Raw genomic sequence first — 16,227 nt, 5'->3', positions numbered from 1 at the left:
CCATTAGAAACCATCTCAAAATTATCTACTCTCTAGAATTATAAAACCAAAATCTGAAAATGCCCCTACACTAGCCTAAAAGTACTGCAGTTAAACAGAACAATCTAAAAATTAACTTCCTACTTCTAACTAGCTCTAATATTTATTTAAAGAAACTCAAATTCACTGAACTAATCTACAACTATATCTTTCTAGTTATTAAAAATTAAAACTGCAGAAGTTAACTATGCTACTATACTAGACTATAACTAAAAGAAAATTCACTGGACTTAGCAGAATTCAATTACAGAAACAAAAACTACAATCAAACTAGACTAAGCAAATTCATTTCATCAATATAGAGTTGTATGTAAACTAACCTACCTAAGTCCTAAGAAGAATCAAAATATGGTACCTATACTAACTCATTCTAAAGGAAAAACAAAACTATATGCTGGAAATTGTAAAACAAAAATTGTTAAAAGAACTACACCAACTAAAACAAAGATATTGGCTTAAGAGGGAAATAGGTATGGACTGGGTATAATCTCACGTTTCATAAAGGTCAGAGCACAAAAGGGTAATCTCAGTTTTAATATACTTCACATTTCATCAATCTGGTTTTCCTTTTCCACACTAACTTAATGTTGCAAGATGATTTTGGTGTTGGGACAATGATAGAAGACATCGATGCAAGAACTTTGATGGCAGTCATAGCTCTAAAATCATGCCAAGAGACTCTAGACAAGTTGAAAGACATACAAGTTCAAGCATCCAAAGAAGCTAAAGAGGAGTATCAAAGGGTTAAGAAAGCACACAAGATGTTTGAGACCTTAAGTGACCCACCGTGTCCTACTGTCGAGAGCTGCCGTCAAGAGCTACAGTCGAGGTCCACCATTGCTGCCGTCAGTGTTGCTGTCAAACTTCACTGTGCTGCCGCCGGTACTGCTGTCGAGCTCCAGCAGCGAAGAAATGTTTGTGTAGAAGAAAATGTGCATTTGGGGGTTGCCCCGGCCCAAGTGGAATGGCAATCCATTTCATGGTGTGTGGGGCCAAGAAAATGGGCCTAAGTCTAGAAAAGGCCAGGGCTGGCCTTGGGACCCAAAAATAAAATGATAGGTCTAATTTTGCAGAACTGATTGTTGCAGATCATGACTCCAAAGGCTATATCTGTGCCTAAAATATTTCTTAGATTAAGCAATCCTTTCAAATAGCTAAATACTTGTAGAGAAGAACCCTTGTCATATAGTTAATGCTTTACCAAGAAATAAGTCAAATCATTAAATAACGATTTTACACTTCTGGATCCCTAATGTTTCTAGACACAAGCAACAAATATATAAATAGAATAATAATGTTGGGAGTTAAAGATTCATAATTATTTATTCTAGATCCACTTAGCCAGCCAAAGTAGTCTTGGCCAGCAATGTTATTGGAATGAAACTGAAAGATTCAATGAAAATGGTATACATAACACTGAAACTTGACACTGATGCTACAACTAAGAGTATCTCAGAGACCATTAAAACTGAAATTAACTCAAACACACAGTAGTGAAGTAGAACAGATATGAAACAAGCTGGTGCATATTCAGGGTTACTGTGTAGATGGATATCTGGAAGGACAGGGCTCCACATCCACTCTCTGCCCTTGGCAAGGATAAAGAAGATCATGAAGAAATCAGGGGAGGATGTTAAAATGATATCAGGGAACGCTCCAATTAATTTCTCCAAGGCTTGTTAGCTCTTCGTTGAAGACTTTGCACAAAGAGGACTTAACCTCAACAGTTATTGCCACTGATCTATTTGACTTTTTGATTATTTTGGTTTCCAAATCTGTCAGCCATGCACTTGGTGCCACCACCGTTGTCAAGGAGGTTGAAACTATAGATTAGTCTTCACCGACCTTAACTCAACAGCGAATACAATATTTGAGTTCTATATATGGCTATGTAATTAATCTAAGAACTTTATCATTGTAATTATGTAATTTCTACATGTATAACTAAGTAAGAACTTTATCAGCTGGTTATGTATAACCATACTTGAATGAAAGGAAGTTGTGCCATCATCCTTCATACACACAAGAAGTGGTATATCTCTAGTTCTTTTAGACTTCAGCTTGATCATCTCCATGTTATGATGTGAGAAAATAGGCTGCATAATGTTCATACAGCGAAGGTTTTAAGGGGGAAGAAATCAAAGTATATGGGAAATAAAAACAAACCAGGAAATTTTCCAAATAACTCTTGTCGGAACAACATGGAGAAATAATTCAAATTCTATGAACAAAAAAACATAAGTGGCACACTCATCCAGAAAATATCTTTTTCAGATTTCGAAATTCTACTGGTATATGACCAGAAATTTTGCTGTTTTGAAAGTACAAAATAGTCTTCTCTTATTGGCCAAATACATAAGGGATTGAATTTGTGAGTAAATTATATGATAGATGTAATTCCATTAATTGTGTCAAAATTCCCAGTTATATATCTGCATATTGTTTTGAATCAAAATGAAATTTGACCTCATTCTTCAATAGACCTAATGTAGAATGGATTGAACCAGTTAGGCAAATATTATAGAGGGACAATGTATCCAATTGTGCTAAATATTGAACCTGCAATTAATCCAGTGAGGGTAAGAAATAGACACGTGAGATTCTGCTATTGAAAGAATTCAGAAAGACTTAAAAGTTCTTTAGGCATAGGCATATCATGAAGATGATTATTGCCAAGGTTAATATCCCTAAGCTTCGTAAGTGTGCTTATTCTTTGGGAATGGTTCCCTAAAGTGCAACACTGAAGGCCCTAAAGAAAAAACATATTTAGTTTCTGGCAAACAATGGAAAATATCAAACAGTTGGAAATAAAAAAATCATCAAGATTTTAGACATAGGGAGGGAGGTCACAGTTTTGGTCTTGAAAGACAATAAAATCATTGATTTCAACCTTTGTACTAATCAGTTAAACAAATTCTACAAATGAAATGTAATGTCAAAGGAAACAGAAGTTTGATAGCAATCCAAAATGCAGAGTAGAAAATAAAAATGTATCAACCCTAGACCAGGAAAACATCAGCAACAGAGGTTACAACCTAAACCAACTCATCTAATACAAAATTTACAAACCATTCATGCACATTCTATGACAAACACATTGTTATTCAAATACAGTGTCACCTTTCATCATTTCAACAAGTCTCTAGAGATCATTTCGTGAAAAAATTTCTCTGCCTTTTCAGTCTCGTCATTCTTAAAGAGAGCAGAGATTATTATTTCAAAAGTTATAATATTAGATAAACAACCACTGTCTTCCATTTTGGACCACAAGGTCAATGCCTCATCAAGCAAACCCTCCTTACAAAGACCACTGATCATAACAGTATAAGTACGGATGTTGGGATTGTAACCTTTATTAAATAGATCTTGAAAAATCTCTTGTGCATTCTTAAGTCTCCCCCCTCTACACATCCCATCAATAAGTATTGTTGCAGTGTACATATCGGGCTGAACTCCATTTTCTCTCATTTTCCTCAATAATTCAATTGCCTTGTCTAATTGATGATTTTTACATAAAACATCAATCATGGAACTATAAGTGATTACGTCTGCTTGTTGATTTCTACCACGCATCTCATGAAAAAGATCCCAAGCATGAGAGATTCTTCCAGTTTTGCATAAACCATCAATAAGAGTATTATAAGTCACAGTATTTGGAACGATATTCCTGTTTCGCATTTCGTGAAAGAGATTTATGGCCTCATCCACCATTTCGTTCCTTATGAGTCCATTTATCATGATATTGTAGGTCCTAACATCAGGACTCACTCCCATGTGAGTCATTGCACTGAATACTTGTTTCGCATTTTTCCCTTTATTAACTACATAGTATCCATCCATTAGAGCATTAAAGCTAACAACATCAGGTTTCACATAAGCTTTCACCATCACACCTAACACATTATTGGCTTCTCCTAGCTTTCTTTCCTTACACAATGCATCAATCAATATATTATAGGTATAAACATCTGGCCTGATGCTATTTGATACCATTTTATTTAGGAAACCAAATGCTACCTCTACCTGTCCTACTAAGCAAAAGCCATAAATTAGAGTATTATAAGTAATAAGATCAGGAGAAATTCCCTTGATAACCATCTCAGAATACAAACCATAAGCTTCTTTCGGATGATTCTCTTTTAATAAAGAGTCAATAATAATGTTGTACATTACGGTTGATTGACCTTGAATCGTTCTGAACAATTCGATGGCGGCTTTAGTTTCTCCTATTTTGCTCAATCCATTAATCAGAGTCACGTAAGTAAATTGGTTGAGCCGAGATCCTAGTGCTATTACTTTGTCGTGAAGGTTGAGGGCTTCCTTGACCTCACCCTTATCACAGAGACCTCTGACGAGTGTAGTTAATGTTATGGCATCTGAATGATAACCCCGTTTGAGAATCTTGGCAAATACAGAGAAAGCGAAAGATAATTTGTGTAAGTGACAGCAACAATTGATGAGGAGGTTGAGATTAGCAAGGTCATTGTGAATTCCCTTGAGCTCCATTTGCTTAATGAGAGAAATAGCAGTAGGGTAACGCTTCATCCTCACAAGAAATCCCAAAATCTTTCCAAATTCGAAGATGGGAGGAACATGACGCTGATGAAGCAAGCGATTGAATTGTGAGACGGCGTCGTCGTGTAAGGAAGTTTGAGACTGAGAGTGAGAGCAAAAGAGGGAATTGTGGATTGGAAGAAAAGGAGGAAACTTGACAATGGAAGGAAGAAGAGAAAACCTAACACTTCTTGAGAGCCACATTTTTGCTACAAACAACAATAGTATCGAATTCTTCAAATTTAGTTTTCTTCCATTTTAAAAAGCTTAACTTGTATGCTTTAAATCTTTTGTTTGGACAAGATAATTAAATTTAATGAATTTTAATTTTATTTTACATTTTTATTTGGATAAAAAAGTTATTTAAATTTGAAATAATTATTAACACTTACAGACTCATTTTAAGTGATGTCCTCTCAATGAGTGGACTTTTTCATGTACTTTCAAAGTTTATGCACTTCCAAAGTTTAATCATGCGACTGATTTTTCTGTTCACGTGGATAAGAGAGGATTGATTTAGAAAGAATACGTTGTTCTTTTGTGCCGATTTGCGAAGATTTGCTCAGACGGAAAAGCAGAGATTTGCAAGAATACACTGTACATACAATCTCGCCTTAGGTGCGCGGATTTGCGAAGAAATACCATACAATGACTCATATGCCCTCGACGTATTTTATGAATTACGCAGCACCGCATAAAAGCATATGAAAAGGCAGAGAATGTTGAATGGAGGAGGAAGAACGTTGTTGAGAACGTTGTTCATGATGATGACCGAGTGGATGAAGCTGCCAAGCGTGGAAGCAGTGGTTGAAGAAGTTGAGTTGGTGACGGGTGTATATTCGGAAAGAAGAAGAGATGATCCGGGAGATCCTTTCCGCAGGAGAAGCAGTGCGCGTTGTCGGAGTATAGAGTTGCAGGAAGTGTGAGGCGTAATCGGTTACAGGGAGACGTAACCGGTTACAACTTCATGAACAGCAAGCCGAAATGCCGTATTCGGTTACAGGTTGATGTAACCGGTTACGCCTTGATCCAGACGCTTATTCAATTGCACCGTGGCTTGTCCGGTTGCATGGAAGTTGTTGGTGCTGGAACTTGCAGCACCCATTTGAGCAGCTTTTTGGAGCAGTGCAGTTGCTGACATGTGAGACAAGTTGGTGGTGTTTTGGAGAGTGGTGCTGAAAAGCGAAAGGGCAGTGGCGGAGCTTGTTTGGTGATCGGTGCCGATTATGGTGCCTTCTGTGAAGAAATTTGAGGCTTTTGTGGGGTTGAAGTGGTGTTCCTCGGAGTAGTTGGGGGCGTGGTGGCCTCGGTTGGATAGAAAAGGAAGGTTGAAGAGGTTGGAGGCAGAAGGGGTGTTGGTGTTGTTGAGGTCAGATAGTTGTATCATTCCTTGAAAAGGCTTGTTTGAGATTAAAGCTTCTTGGTGATCATGGTAGTTTTGGTTTTGGTTTTGGTTTTGGTTTTGGTTTGATTCTGGCATGAAGAACGGAGGGTTTTGAAGTTGCATGGTTTGGTGTGAGGAGGATCTGAAGGGTGAGGCTATGTTTGGTGGGAGAATGTGGTCAAATGGACCAGTCCTTGGTGCACCACAGAAACGCAATAGGTCACTGGGTTGGGAGTTTTGGTCATGGATTGAAGGAATCTGAGCACCCAAATTCTGAGATAAGCCTAAGGACATGTTGTTACTGTTTCCAAATAGCTGGTTGCCAATGGCACTGCTCAAATTAGGTGGCTCTCTTGCACTTTCTTGTGCCAAAGCATCACAAAAGGCTCTGTGAGTGTATATCTCAAACAATTAATCATTTGTGATTTCGCTTATATATCTTGTAAATAAACTAAATAATAATGCATGTATTATATCTCAAATCAAATAATAAACAAAATGAGACTTGCTGTATATGATATCCAAAATAAATCTAAAACTTTTGGTACTATATATTATTATTTGAAGTAGCACTTGGAAAATTGGTATATGTATATATACGTATATATGTATATTCTGAAAGGAAAATAATAAAGTGGGTTTCCGACGTTCATAGAAAACATCGAAAAATTATATTAAAATGTATATTGAATAAAACAAATTTTATAGAAAGATGAATAATTGACTAGAGAATGTAGAAACGGATGACCTTATGCATTGTAAAAGTATTATTTTATACATTGTCGGTGTATTCATATAAGAAACTGTTTAAAAATACATTCATTTACTACGATATATTTTTTATAATTTTTAAATATTAATTTTAATAATTTTTCATAATTTTTTTCTCTTTATAAACATTTTTACAATTAAATATAACATTACAAAATAACATTTTATAATACTTTTATAAGTAGGGGCAATTTGGTAATCTTTATTTTCTACCAATTAAACAAATTTTTAAAATCTATCACATCAATCAAATCCTACACTAATTCTCACAAACTTTACTTCCAAATCCACTCTCAATTAACCACAAATCCACTCAAAAAACAACAAAAAAATTACCCACAAATCCACTCAAATCCATTCAAATCATCTCCCCCAAATCATCTCCCCCAAATTCTTTCAAAAGAACACACCCTTAATATCAAAATTATATTTCTGATAAGTGATAAAAAAATAAATTTCTCTCCAATTATTATCCAAGCCATTTACCACCCATTTTCAGTCTCACGTTTCTTAACCTAAGCCTAGCACTATCTTTTTTTTCTTGTCTCCTTCGTCTTTGTCTATTTCTACCACACTCTTGTATCTAATTTCATCTTGTGTCTCTCTTTTTCAACTTTTTTTAATAAATCATCATTGTTTGATTTTATTTATTTGTAAACGTTTAGTATAATTTAGATGAAGGTAAGAATAGATTAAATCATTAACCAGATTTCAAAATCCAGTATATATCTATTAGTGTTTTAATATTTAAAATTAAAAGAAACTAAAAGAATTGAACCACAAATTACATTAAACTTTGTAAATATGGTGTATATTCATTAATGTTTCAAATTTTAAAGTTCGATGAGTTTTTGAATTAGATTTCGAAATATGCACTAGTAAATAAACGACTTTTTAACTTACGTGTTACGCATCGGTTTTAAAAAATCAAAGCGTATAAAAAAGCGGTGGCAATTTTGTAATTCCGGCGACACTATATGTCTTGGTTCAATTTGAACTGATGTCTAAGGGGTATACTGCCTCGGTTCTCTGACCAATCGAGGCCAAAAACCCTACTTTTCATCTGACAACTTTTTTGAAATTGGTCTATTGCCTCGGTTCTCTGACCAACCGAGGCAAAAAATTCTGACAACTTTTTCGAAATAGGCCTAATGTCTCGGTTCTCTGACCAACCGAGGCAGTATGTCCTGCCAGAAACTGATTCTGAACGTTTCAAATGCATCTTGTCAACCTCTATTACCTCGATTCCATTTTAACTGATGTCATAGGCCCTTTATGCCTCGGTTTAGGCGCGAACCGAGACCTATAGTTAGTAGATATTTTCAAATTTTTCATTTTCAATTTTATTTTGAATTTTTTCTGAAAGGTTTACGCATCAGTTATTTTTATAACCGAGGTAATAACCTCTTTGATAGTTAAATTCCAGAAGCATAAACACAGTAAGCACATTTTCGGCCTTTCTTCTTCTTCTTCTGCCAGAGAACGCAAACTACTGCTTCCAATCTCGCCTGAATAGTTTGTCGCTCCGCCACCGCTGCCTCCACCACTGGTCATCGCTGCTGCCTCCACCATTGGTTGTCGTCTCCTCTGCTTCATCCTCATTGGCGTCGTCGCCTTCATCCTCCTAGTCCTCTTCCTTGTCTTCCTCATATGGGTCATCCTCCACGCTACCAAGCTCTGCTTCACCCTCCAAGACGCCACCCTCTTCACCTTCAACCTCTCTTCCCCCATCCCCAACACTCTCTCTCTCACCATGCAGGTCACCCTATCCGCCCACAACCCTAACTCCTGCATCGGTGTCTACTAACATGCACTCCACCTCCATGCCTCCTACCGTACCCAGCAGATCTCCCTCCCCACCGTCGTCCTCGACACCTACCAGGGCGACTTCACCGTCAATCGCCCTTTTTCTGAATAGGCAAAAGTCCCCATTTTTTTTTAAAAGAAGCATCTACCACCTCGGTTCGAATCCAATCGAGGTAAAAGAGCCCCACATACTGCCTCGGTTCAGAACTGAGGCAAAAAGGCTACCTCTTTTTACCTTGCTTGTATATACCTCGGTTCATGAACCGCTGCGTATAAACGAAAATAACCGGTGTCGTTTCCTTTTACTGCACTAGTGATGGTGTATATTCATTAATGTTTCAAATTTCTTTGTCTCATTTTCGGAAGTAATATGTTAGATATTAGTATTGTCAAAATGGGTTGTAATTCGTGAACTAACTCGATTCACCACGGTAGGTTGAGTTTGAAAAATATGTAATTTTTTTATGCGGGTTGGTTTTCAACCCAGCTCGCTTAGAACTCAGCTCATCCGAGTTGAATTGGTGGTGAGTTGAGAACTAATTTAATTTAATTATTTATTATTTTGTGTTTCAATATTATTACTTAGCATTTTTTTATTATATTGTAAATGAGATAAAAAAAATATTATAGATTTATTTATTCAAGACTCTAATATTATAGATGGACAAATGATACAAAAATTATCAATATTAAAAACTTATTTATTCGCCTTTTATGTTTGTTTTTGGATTGTATGACTTTCTTTTATTTTAAATTGTTTTTGGAGTTAGAGTGAAATTGATTTAGATTTGAATTAAAAAATCTAATTTTTTATCAACCTGTTTAACTCACCAATCCGTAATGGGTCAAGCCGGATTCAAATTTTTTTAGCTCGCTAATAAGTGAGTCGAATTGATTTTGCTCGCTAGTGACAATAAAAGTATAAACTCTAATTTTATATTATTATGTAAACCTGTTATAAATTGTTGGAAACATTATAGTGCCACCACACCATGCAAAAAATTATTATTAATTTAAAAGTAGACCATTTATTGTTAATTATTAATTCCCAATCTTTTGGTCATCTAAATGCGTTTTCACACGGCTCATCATATGAGGTTCTTTTAGGTACCCTCTTGTTTTGATCGCAATGTACAACGTGTTTGAACTAATATCCAGATATATTCCCCTTATCAAATGCCTGACGTTTTATTTTCAAATGTTTGATTTTTTTATTTATTTTTGGAAATATTTGTGTATGAAATTTGAATTCACTGATGTTGTTTTACAGTCAACTGCAAATGGTATTCCTGATCTTTTAAAGAAAAATATCGTGATGTTCTAAACTCTGTATTTTTTTGGTTTCTGAAAATTGCCAATGGATCAAGAACGTTTTTGGCGAAGTTCTTTATATATGTAATTTTTCAGTTCTTACTGCGTTTAGATTGTCATATTATCTTGAATAATATATCGTGTGGGACAATTCGAAAATGTGGAAGTGCAACTGTTACCATTTCCACTCAACCTGTAGTTACAACAACTTAATGATTCATCATTTAAAACTTTTCTTTGGCTATTCAAGAACATTTGTCACAGCGGGTGGTTGTTATCTGCTGTATTTGAATTGATCAACTATGCTGGGTTAGCAGAGTTGTTTTGTGTTTGTGTTTTTCTAATGCTGATTTTTTTCTTCTTCGTGATGTGTATTATGCAAAGACTTGCAATCTTATTTTACTCATTGCAGTGCTTTCTAGATTCTTGTTAATTCCAGCATTTTACTTCACAACAAAATATGGTGTTGAGGGATGGATGATTATGCTTGTGTCTTTCTTGGGACTAACCAATGGTTATCTCACTGTATGGGTATTTACCAATTGTTGCATAAAATTTTTGTTTATCTGTTTTTGTATTTGTTTCTGGATCATAATTTTTTTTTTCTCTACATAAAATTTGATAAAAAATTTGATAAAAAAGAAGACTCATAGGCTGACCCTAACCTATAGGGCTTTGAGAGTATTTAGTCTTGTGAACTTTTTAAATAAGAGGCTTTTTTGACTCCCAACCTATGTGGGCTAAGGTCAAGTCCTATAATTGAGACTTATTTGACAGGTCTAATCATAATTGCTACACAAAACTTAAGATTAAATATCAGATAAAATAATCCTAAGACTAGACCATAATTACCATTAATTTCTAATACCTAAAAAGTATACTACCAATTTATAATGAAGTTCTTCAATAGACTTATATATAATGATGCGTTATTGATAAAAGAAAATCTTTAACAAATATGATATATGTATTTCTTTTATAATACATATTTGAAACCCTAAATAAATGTTATTTTAGAAGAAATGTAGTATTATAATACCAAAAACAATATAATTTCGCATTAGTGTAGGTCTACATTCAATGTAAAATAATATTCATATATTATTACATATTACATTAATATATAAAATTTAACTAAATTAATTCGTTAAAAAATTAATAAACACGATTACACTAGTTTCAATGAAAAATTAAATATTTTAGAAGAGATTTAGCATAAATTATGGATTGACAAAGTGAATTTAGTATCTAAAATGTAACATCCCAAATTTTCAATAGTATTAACAATATAGATAGATCACACATTAATAAAACTAGAAGAATACTCATGAGGAAAGTATATATAAAACTTTTACAGTTATCCAAGAGTAACCATAATAGTATAACATATATTAGAAGAGAATATAAAATGATATTCAACATAACTCTTTACACTTGAGTGTTAAAGTGTAGATAGAAGTTTATCAACGAAAAAAACCATACATAATTATAAACATATACACAACATCAGCAACTAAGAAGTCTAAGGTGTTAAACCTCAAGAATAAAAAACTATCAAGAGTTAAATTGAAAGTGCAAGACGCTTACTTGAGTGGAGTTCCAAATGTTTCAAAATGTGCACATGAGCTTGTGGAAACTTAGAGATTCTCTACACAGTAGCCACAACAACCACACAAACCCCAAACTTAGTGAATGGAATGAAGCAAATAGTATTGGAGATGGTGATTTTTGGAGAAAAGATGAAAGGGGAAAGTAGTAGGGAACCCTAATCAAGGCTTTTTGGTGGCTGGAAAATGGAGGAATGAGAAGTGAGGGAGAAAACGCGCACTTTAGGGTTAAAAAGGGTGAAATAGGCCTAATGACATTGAGCTTTAAAAGCCCAGAAAACCAAACAGCGTCGTTGGCGCTCAGCGTGACACGTTACTTTTTCTCCCCTTTTTTCTTGCTTTTGCTAAGTGTTTTTAGGTATGATCTCTTAGTTTCAACCCTTGATTTTTCAAATTTTTGGCTCTTTCAATGCTTTCCCACTCAAGCATAACATCTCACACTTAAAATAATTAAACTCATGATGCACATTAAACCATAAATCCACAAACACATCCCTAAAACTAAAACATATCAAACAAAACCAAATTAAAAGTTCTCAAAAACACTAGGTTGCCTCCCAATAAGCGCTTGTTTAACGTCACGAGCCTAACACCATAATGTTCACTTTGAAACTTCTAAGTTGATGTTCCTTTTGCTTTCATCACACCAACTTGTTTTTAACAACTTCCTGTCCACCTTCTTAACTCTTCTAGAATATGGAGCTTCAATCTCAATAACTCCATTCACTTTAATCTCCTTTACAACCCATAACATGTTCTAGTATTTGACTGGTTTTCCATTTTTGAATTCTTCATCTTCAATCTTCAAGTCTTGGTGGATTATCTTCTCTTGGATCTCCTTCTCTTCTTCCTTTTCTTGTGACAAGAAATGCTTCTTACCTTTCTTGACTGAACTAGCAGCTTGTTTAGATACACTAGCCTTTGATACTTATGTATCTTTTGGACTAGCCTTCTTCTCTTGAATTGGCTGCTCATCATCAAAGACAATGAAAATCACCTCTTCATCTCGGTCTTTAAGTATTAAAACTCCATCATCTACCTTGATGACAACCTTGGTTGTCTTCATGAATGACCTTCCAAGAATGATAGGAATCTTCGAATCTTCCTTCATCTCCATTACCACAAAGTCCACCGAGAAATTTAATTTATCAAGTTGTACCACTACGTCCTCCACTATGCCATAAGGATTCTTGGTAGATTTATCCGCCATTTGCAACACTATCTTTGTCGGTTTGACCTCAAGACCATCAATCTTCTTTAGCATGGATAAAGGCATCAAGTTGATACTAGTCCCTAAATCAATTAGAGCTTTCCCTACTTTACACTTTCCAATATTGTAAGGAATAGTGAAGCTTCCCGGATCTTTGACATTAGGAGGGAGTGTCTTTTGTAAAATCACACTACAATTTCCTTGTACTTGAATGGTTCCCTCATCTACATATTTTTTCTTTTTGAGGGGTTTTTCAACCATCTTGCATATGTGTAATGCTTCAGTCAGTGGACTGGTAATCCCCAATTTCTTGAACATCTCCTTAAAACACCCTAATTGTCTCTCTTTTTCCTTTCTAGTAAACTCCTTTGGGTAAGGAAGAACTTTCTCAATTTTTCTCTCTTTCTTCTATCCCTCTTCTTCTTTTCTTTCTTCCTTTTCTTTATTCTTCTCCTTCCTCTCAACCTTACTTTTCCTCTTACTTTCTTCTTTCTTTTCACTCAACTCATCGTTTTCTTTTCTCTCTTCCAACCTCTCACTACTAATGCTTGTGATAGCATTACACTCCTCTTTAGGGTTAACTTCAATATTATCCCCAAACTGCTTTTCAGAATTTTCCTCCAACTTTTTAGCCAGTTGGCCAACTTGTATCTCCAAATTTCTTATAGCAGCTTTAGTGCTTTTGTGATTGGAGATAGACACTTGCATAAACGGTTGGAGTGTCTCTTCTAACTTTGCAGTTCTCTCATATAGTGCAGGTTGTTGTTGCCACTGTTGCTGTTGTTGTTGTGGTCTATTATATTGCCCAGCTTGCCCTTGACCCATGCTTGGATGAGGTTTCCATCCTTGGTTGTAATTACCTTGGCGGAATTGATTACCTTGACCCATAAAATTGACTTCTTCTTGGGTCACTGATGGACAAATTTATGATCACCAAAATATGATGTCACAAACTTGTTTTACAATCGGCAAGTATGACCGAATCGTTCAAGTAATAAACTTGGTAAGACCAAGTATCGTTCTCCCAAAGGACTCACGGCCTAGTTTAGTTATGTGGTTTGTTGATTAGCTAAGACTTAAGAACGAAATAATTGAAGTTTAATATGCAAAACAGAAAATAAACATGTATGCATGAGGTTTTGATCAATGGCAAAAGCAAAAGACAAGCACTTTCAATGAAATATATATATGAATATGTTGTTGGGGGTCAATTTCATCTTATCCACTCTCATATATTTTAGGAATTCAACATTCAAGTCATCATTGTTAATGCCACTCTCTAAAGTACCTTTCAAGAAGGCTTCTCCCTAATTACGAGTTCATACAATTCCTAGCATTCCTAATAATTAGTTCATCAAGTGCAGGAGCTTAACGACAACCAATATAATATTGGGAGAGATTCCCCGGATCTAGACTTCCCCGTACGTTCCCGTATCGACAAAATCAATAATCATGCATTGAATGAGTTAAACAAAGCAAGCATTAAGCAAAGAGGAAAAACCCTAACTAATGATGAAAGAAAGCATAAATCTTAGATTAAGATTCAAGCACAAATTCCATATATGAGAGCTTCAAAAGATTACATTGATTCCCCAACAAACATACAAGGTTTAGTTCACCATATTCATGGTGAAACTAGATGAATAATAATGAAAGAATGGAAGAGATAGAAAAACCCGAGAAAGAGAAGAGGAGAGCTGTCACCATCTCCCAATCTACCCCAAGGGGTGGAAGAGAGAGTGTTTGCTTCGTTTCTGCCAAAGATACCAACCCTAAGACATCTAGGTCTTTAAATAGGACATAAAAATAATAGAAAACGGGTGATGGACAAATTTGTAAGCACCAAAATATGATGTCACAAACTTGTTTCACAATCGGCAAGTATGACCGAATCGTTTCAAGTAATAAACTTGGTAAGACCAAGTATCGTTCTCCCAAAGGACTCACGGCCTAGTTTAGTTATGTGATTTGTTGATTAGCTAAGACTTAAGAACACAATAATTGAAGTTTAATATGCAAAGACGAAAATTAAATATGTATGCATGAATTGATCAATGACAAAGACAAAAGATAAACACTTTCAAGGAAATATATGAATGAATATGTTGTTGGGGGTCAATTTCATCTCATCCACTCTCATATATTTTAGGAATTCAACATTCAAATCATCATTGTTAATGCCACTCTCTAATGTACCATTCTAGATGGCTTCTCCCTAATCAAATAGTTCATACAATTCCTAGCATTCCTAATGATTAGTTCATGAGTGCAGGAGCTTAAAGGCAACCAATATAATATTGTCAGTATAATATTGGGAGAAATTCCCCGGATCTAGATTTCCCCGTACGTGTCCGTATCAACAAAACCAATAATCATGCATTAGAATGAGTTAAACAATGCAAGCATTGAGCAAAGAGGAAAAACCCTAACTAATGATGAAAGAAAGCATATGTCTTAATTCAAAGATGTACTCAACAAATCCATATATGAGAGCTTCAAGAGATTACTTTGATTCCCCAACAAACATACAAGGTTTAGTTCACCATATTCATGGTGAACCTAGATGAATTACAATGAAAGTATGAAAGAATAAACCCAATAAAGGTGAAGAGGTAGCCTGAGCATCCAAGATCCTCCTTCAAAGGGGTGAAAGAGAGAGTGTTTGCCTCGTTTCTGCCAAAGATGCCTAACTATAGGACGTGCAAGCCCTTATATACTAATCTAGAGTTACAAAAGATTACAAAAGTCCAAGCCCAAAAAGTGCCGCTCAGCGGTATTTACCGCTCAGCGGTGATTGCGCGTCTTCTTTCTTCCCCTCAGCGGCCATTTTGCCCCTCAGCGGTTCCAACGTCACCTCTTGAGTGCCGCTCAGCGGTAGTTTGCCGCTGAGCGGTGCCTTCGACTTCTCCTTTTTGCACTCTTTCTTGTCTTTTCTAATGTCCTCTCTCTTATTCTTCACTTCTTTCACCAAATTCACCTCAAAACCTGCACAAGAACACTTAAATCAAGCATAAACCTGTCCAGCTCTCTTATTTCTGAAAATATAAACAAAAGGCATGATTTCAAGCTAGTTTCTAAGTCTAAAGGTTGCTTTTAGTATCAACTTTAAGCATGAAAATAACAGTTTTTCAACTGTTATCACAACCCCAAACTTAGAACTTTGCTTGTCCTCAAGCAAATAAAATGTAACTCCATCTCCAACCAATTCATATGATGGTTCACTCATTCAAAATCCTCTTTTCAAGATAAGTAATAACTTCACTCAAACTTAAGACCAAGAGTTCAATCAAGATGTGCACATGCTTTAGTGTTCACAAAGTCATTTAAATTCCAACAAATGCTATTTTTCATGAATGATCAATCAATTAATCATGGATGTTCATGTGCTTATGGAATATTTCCTCACTAGGTAAAGTGTTTCACTCAACACACAAGTGTATAAGAGGTAAAGTGTTTCACTCATTCACTCCACTATCACAATGTCACATGAATCAACTTTGCCTTTCATTTAACCACAATCAAATACATTCACAAGCATGCATCAT

General features: G+C 35.3%; 2 protein-coding genes and 1 pseudogene across 2 annotated transcripts; 1 reads left to right on the top strand and 2 right to left on the bottom strand.

The window, feature by feature from the left end:
* Positions 1-1,548: 1,548 nt before the first annotated feature.
* LOC148191092 (nuclear transcription factor Y subunit C-3-like) lies at positions 1,549-1,873 on the top strand (annotated as a pseudogene).
* Positions 1,874-3,008: 1,135 nt separating this feature from the next.
* On the bottom strand, positions 3,009-4,825 carry LOC124842237 (uncharacterized). Its single transcript, XM_047318680.2, has one exon. The coding sequence runs from the start codon at positions 4,795-4,797 to the stop codon at positions 3,166-3,168; it is 1,632 nt and encodes a 543-aa protein (XP_047174636.2). The 5' UTR covers positions 4,798-4,825; the 3' UTR covers positions 3,009-3,165.
* A 765-nt stretch (positions 4,826-5,590) lies between these two features.
* Positions 5,591-8,542, bottom strand: LOC148191091 (protein indeterminate-domain 5, chloroplastic-like). Its single transcript, XM_088101283.1, has 2 exons — positions 8,153-8,542; positions 5,591-6,379 (listed from the first exon to the last, which is right to left on the bottom strand). Exons 1-2 carry the CDS (start codon positions 8,540-8,542, stop codon positions 5,591-5,593), a joined length of 1,179 nt encoding a protein of 392 aa, XP_087957409.1.
* Between the last annotated feature and the right edge of the window lie 7,685 nt (positions 8,543-16,227).

The sequence above is a fragment of the Vigna umbellata genome, chromosome 11 (assembly GCF_029865625.1).
Source record: "Vigna umbellata cultivar VRB3 chromosome 11, Vumbellata_1.0, whole genome shotgun sequence".
NCBI classification, from domain to species: Eukaryota; Viridiplantae; Streptophyta; class Magnoliopsida; order Fabales; family Fabaceae; genus Vigna; species Vigna umbellata.
This window is presented reverse-complemented; position numbering and strand designations above follow the sequence as displayed.

Excerpts from the sequence above, each read along its gene's own strand:
- LOC124842237 (XM_047318680.2), bottom strand. The coding sequence starts at position 4,797 with ATGTGGCTCTCAAGAAGTGTTAGGTTTTCTCTTCTTCCTTCCATTGTC.
- LOC148191091 (XM_088101283.1), bottom strand. The coding sequence starts at position 8,542 with ATGCAGGAGTTAGGGTTGTGGGCGGATAGGGTGACCTGCATGGTGAGA. Across the intron at positions 6,380-8,152 it reads GGAATTTAACTATCAAAGAG|ATATACACTCACAGAGCCTT; the intron begins GTTATTACCTCG and ends TAATTGTTTGAG.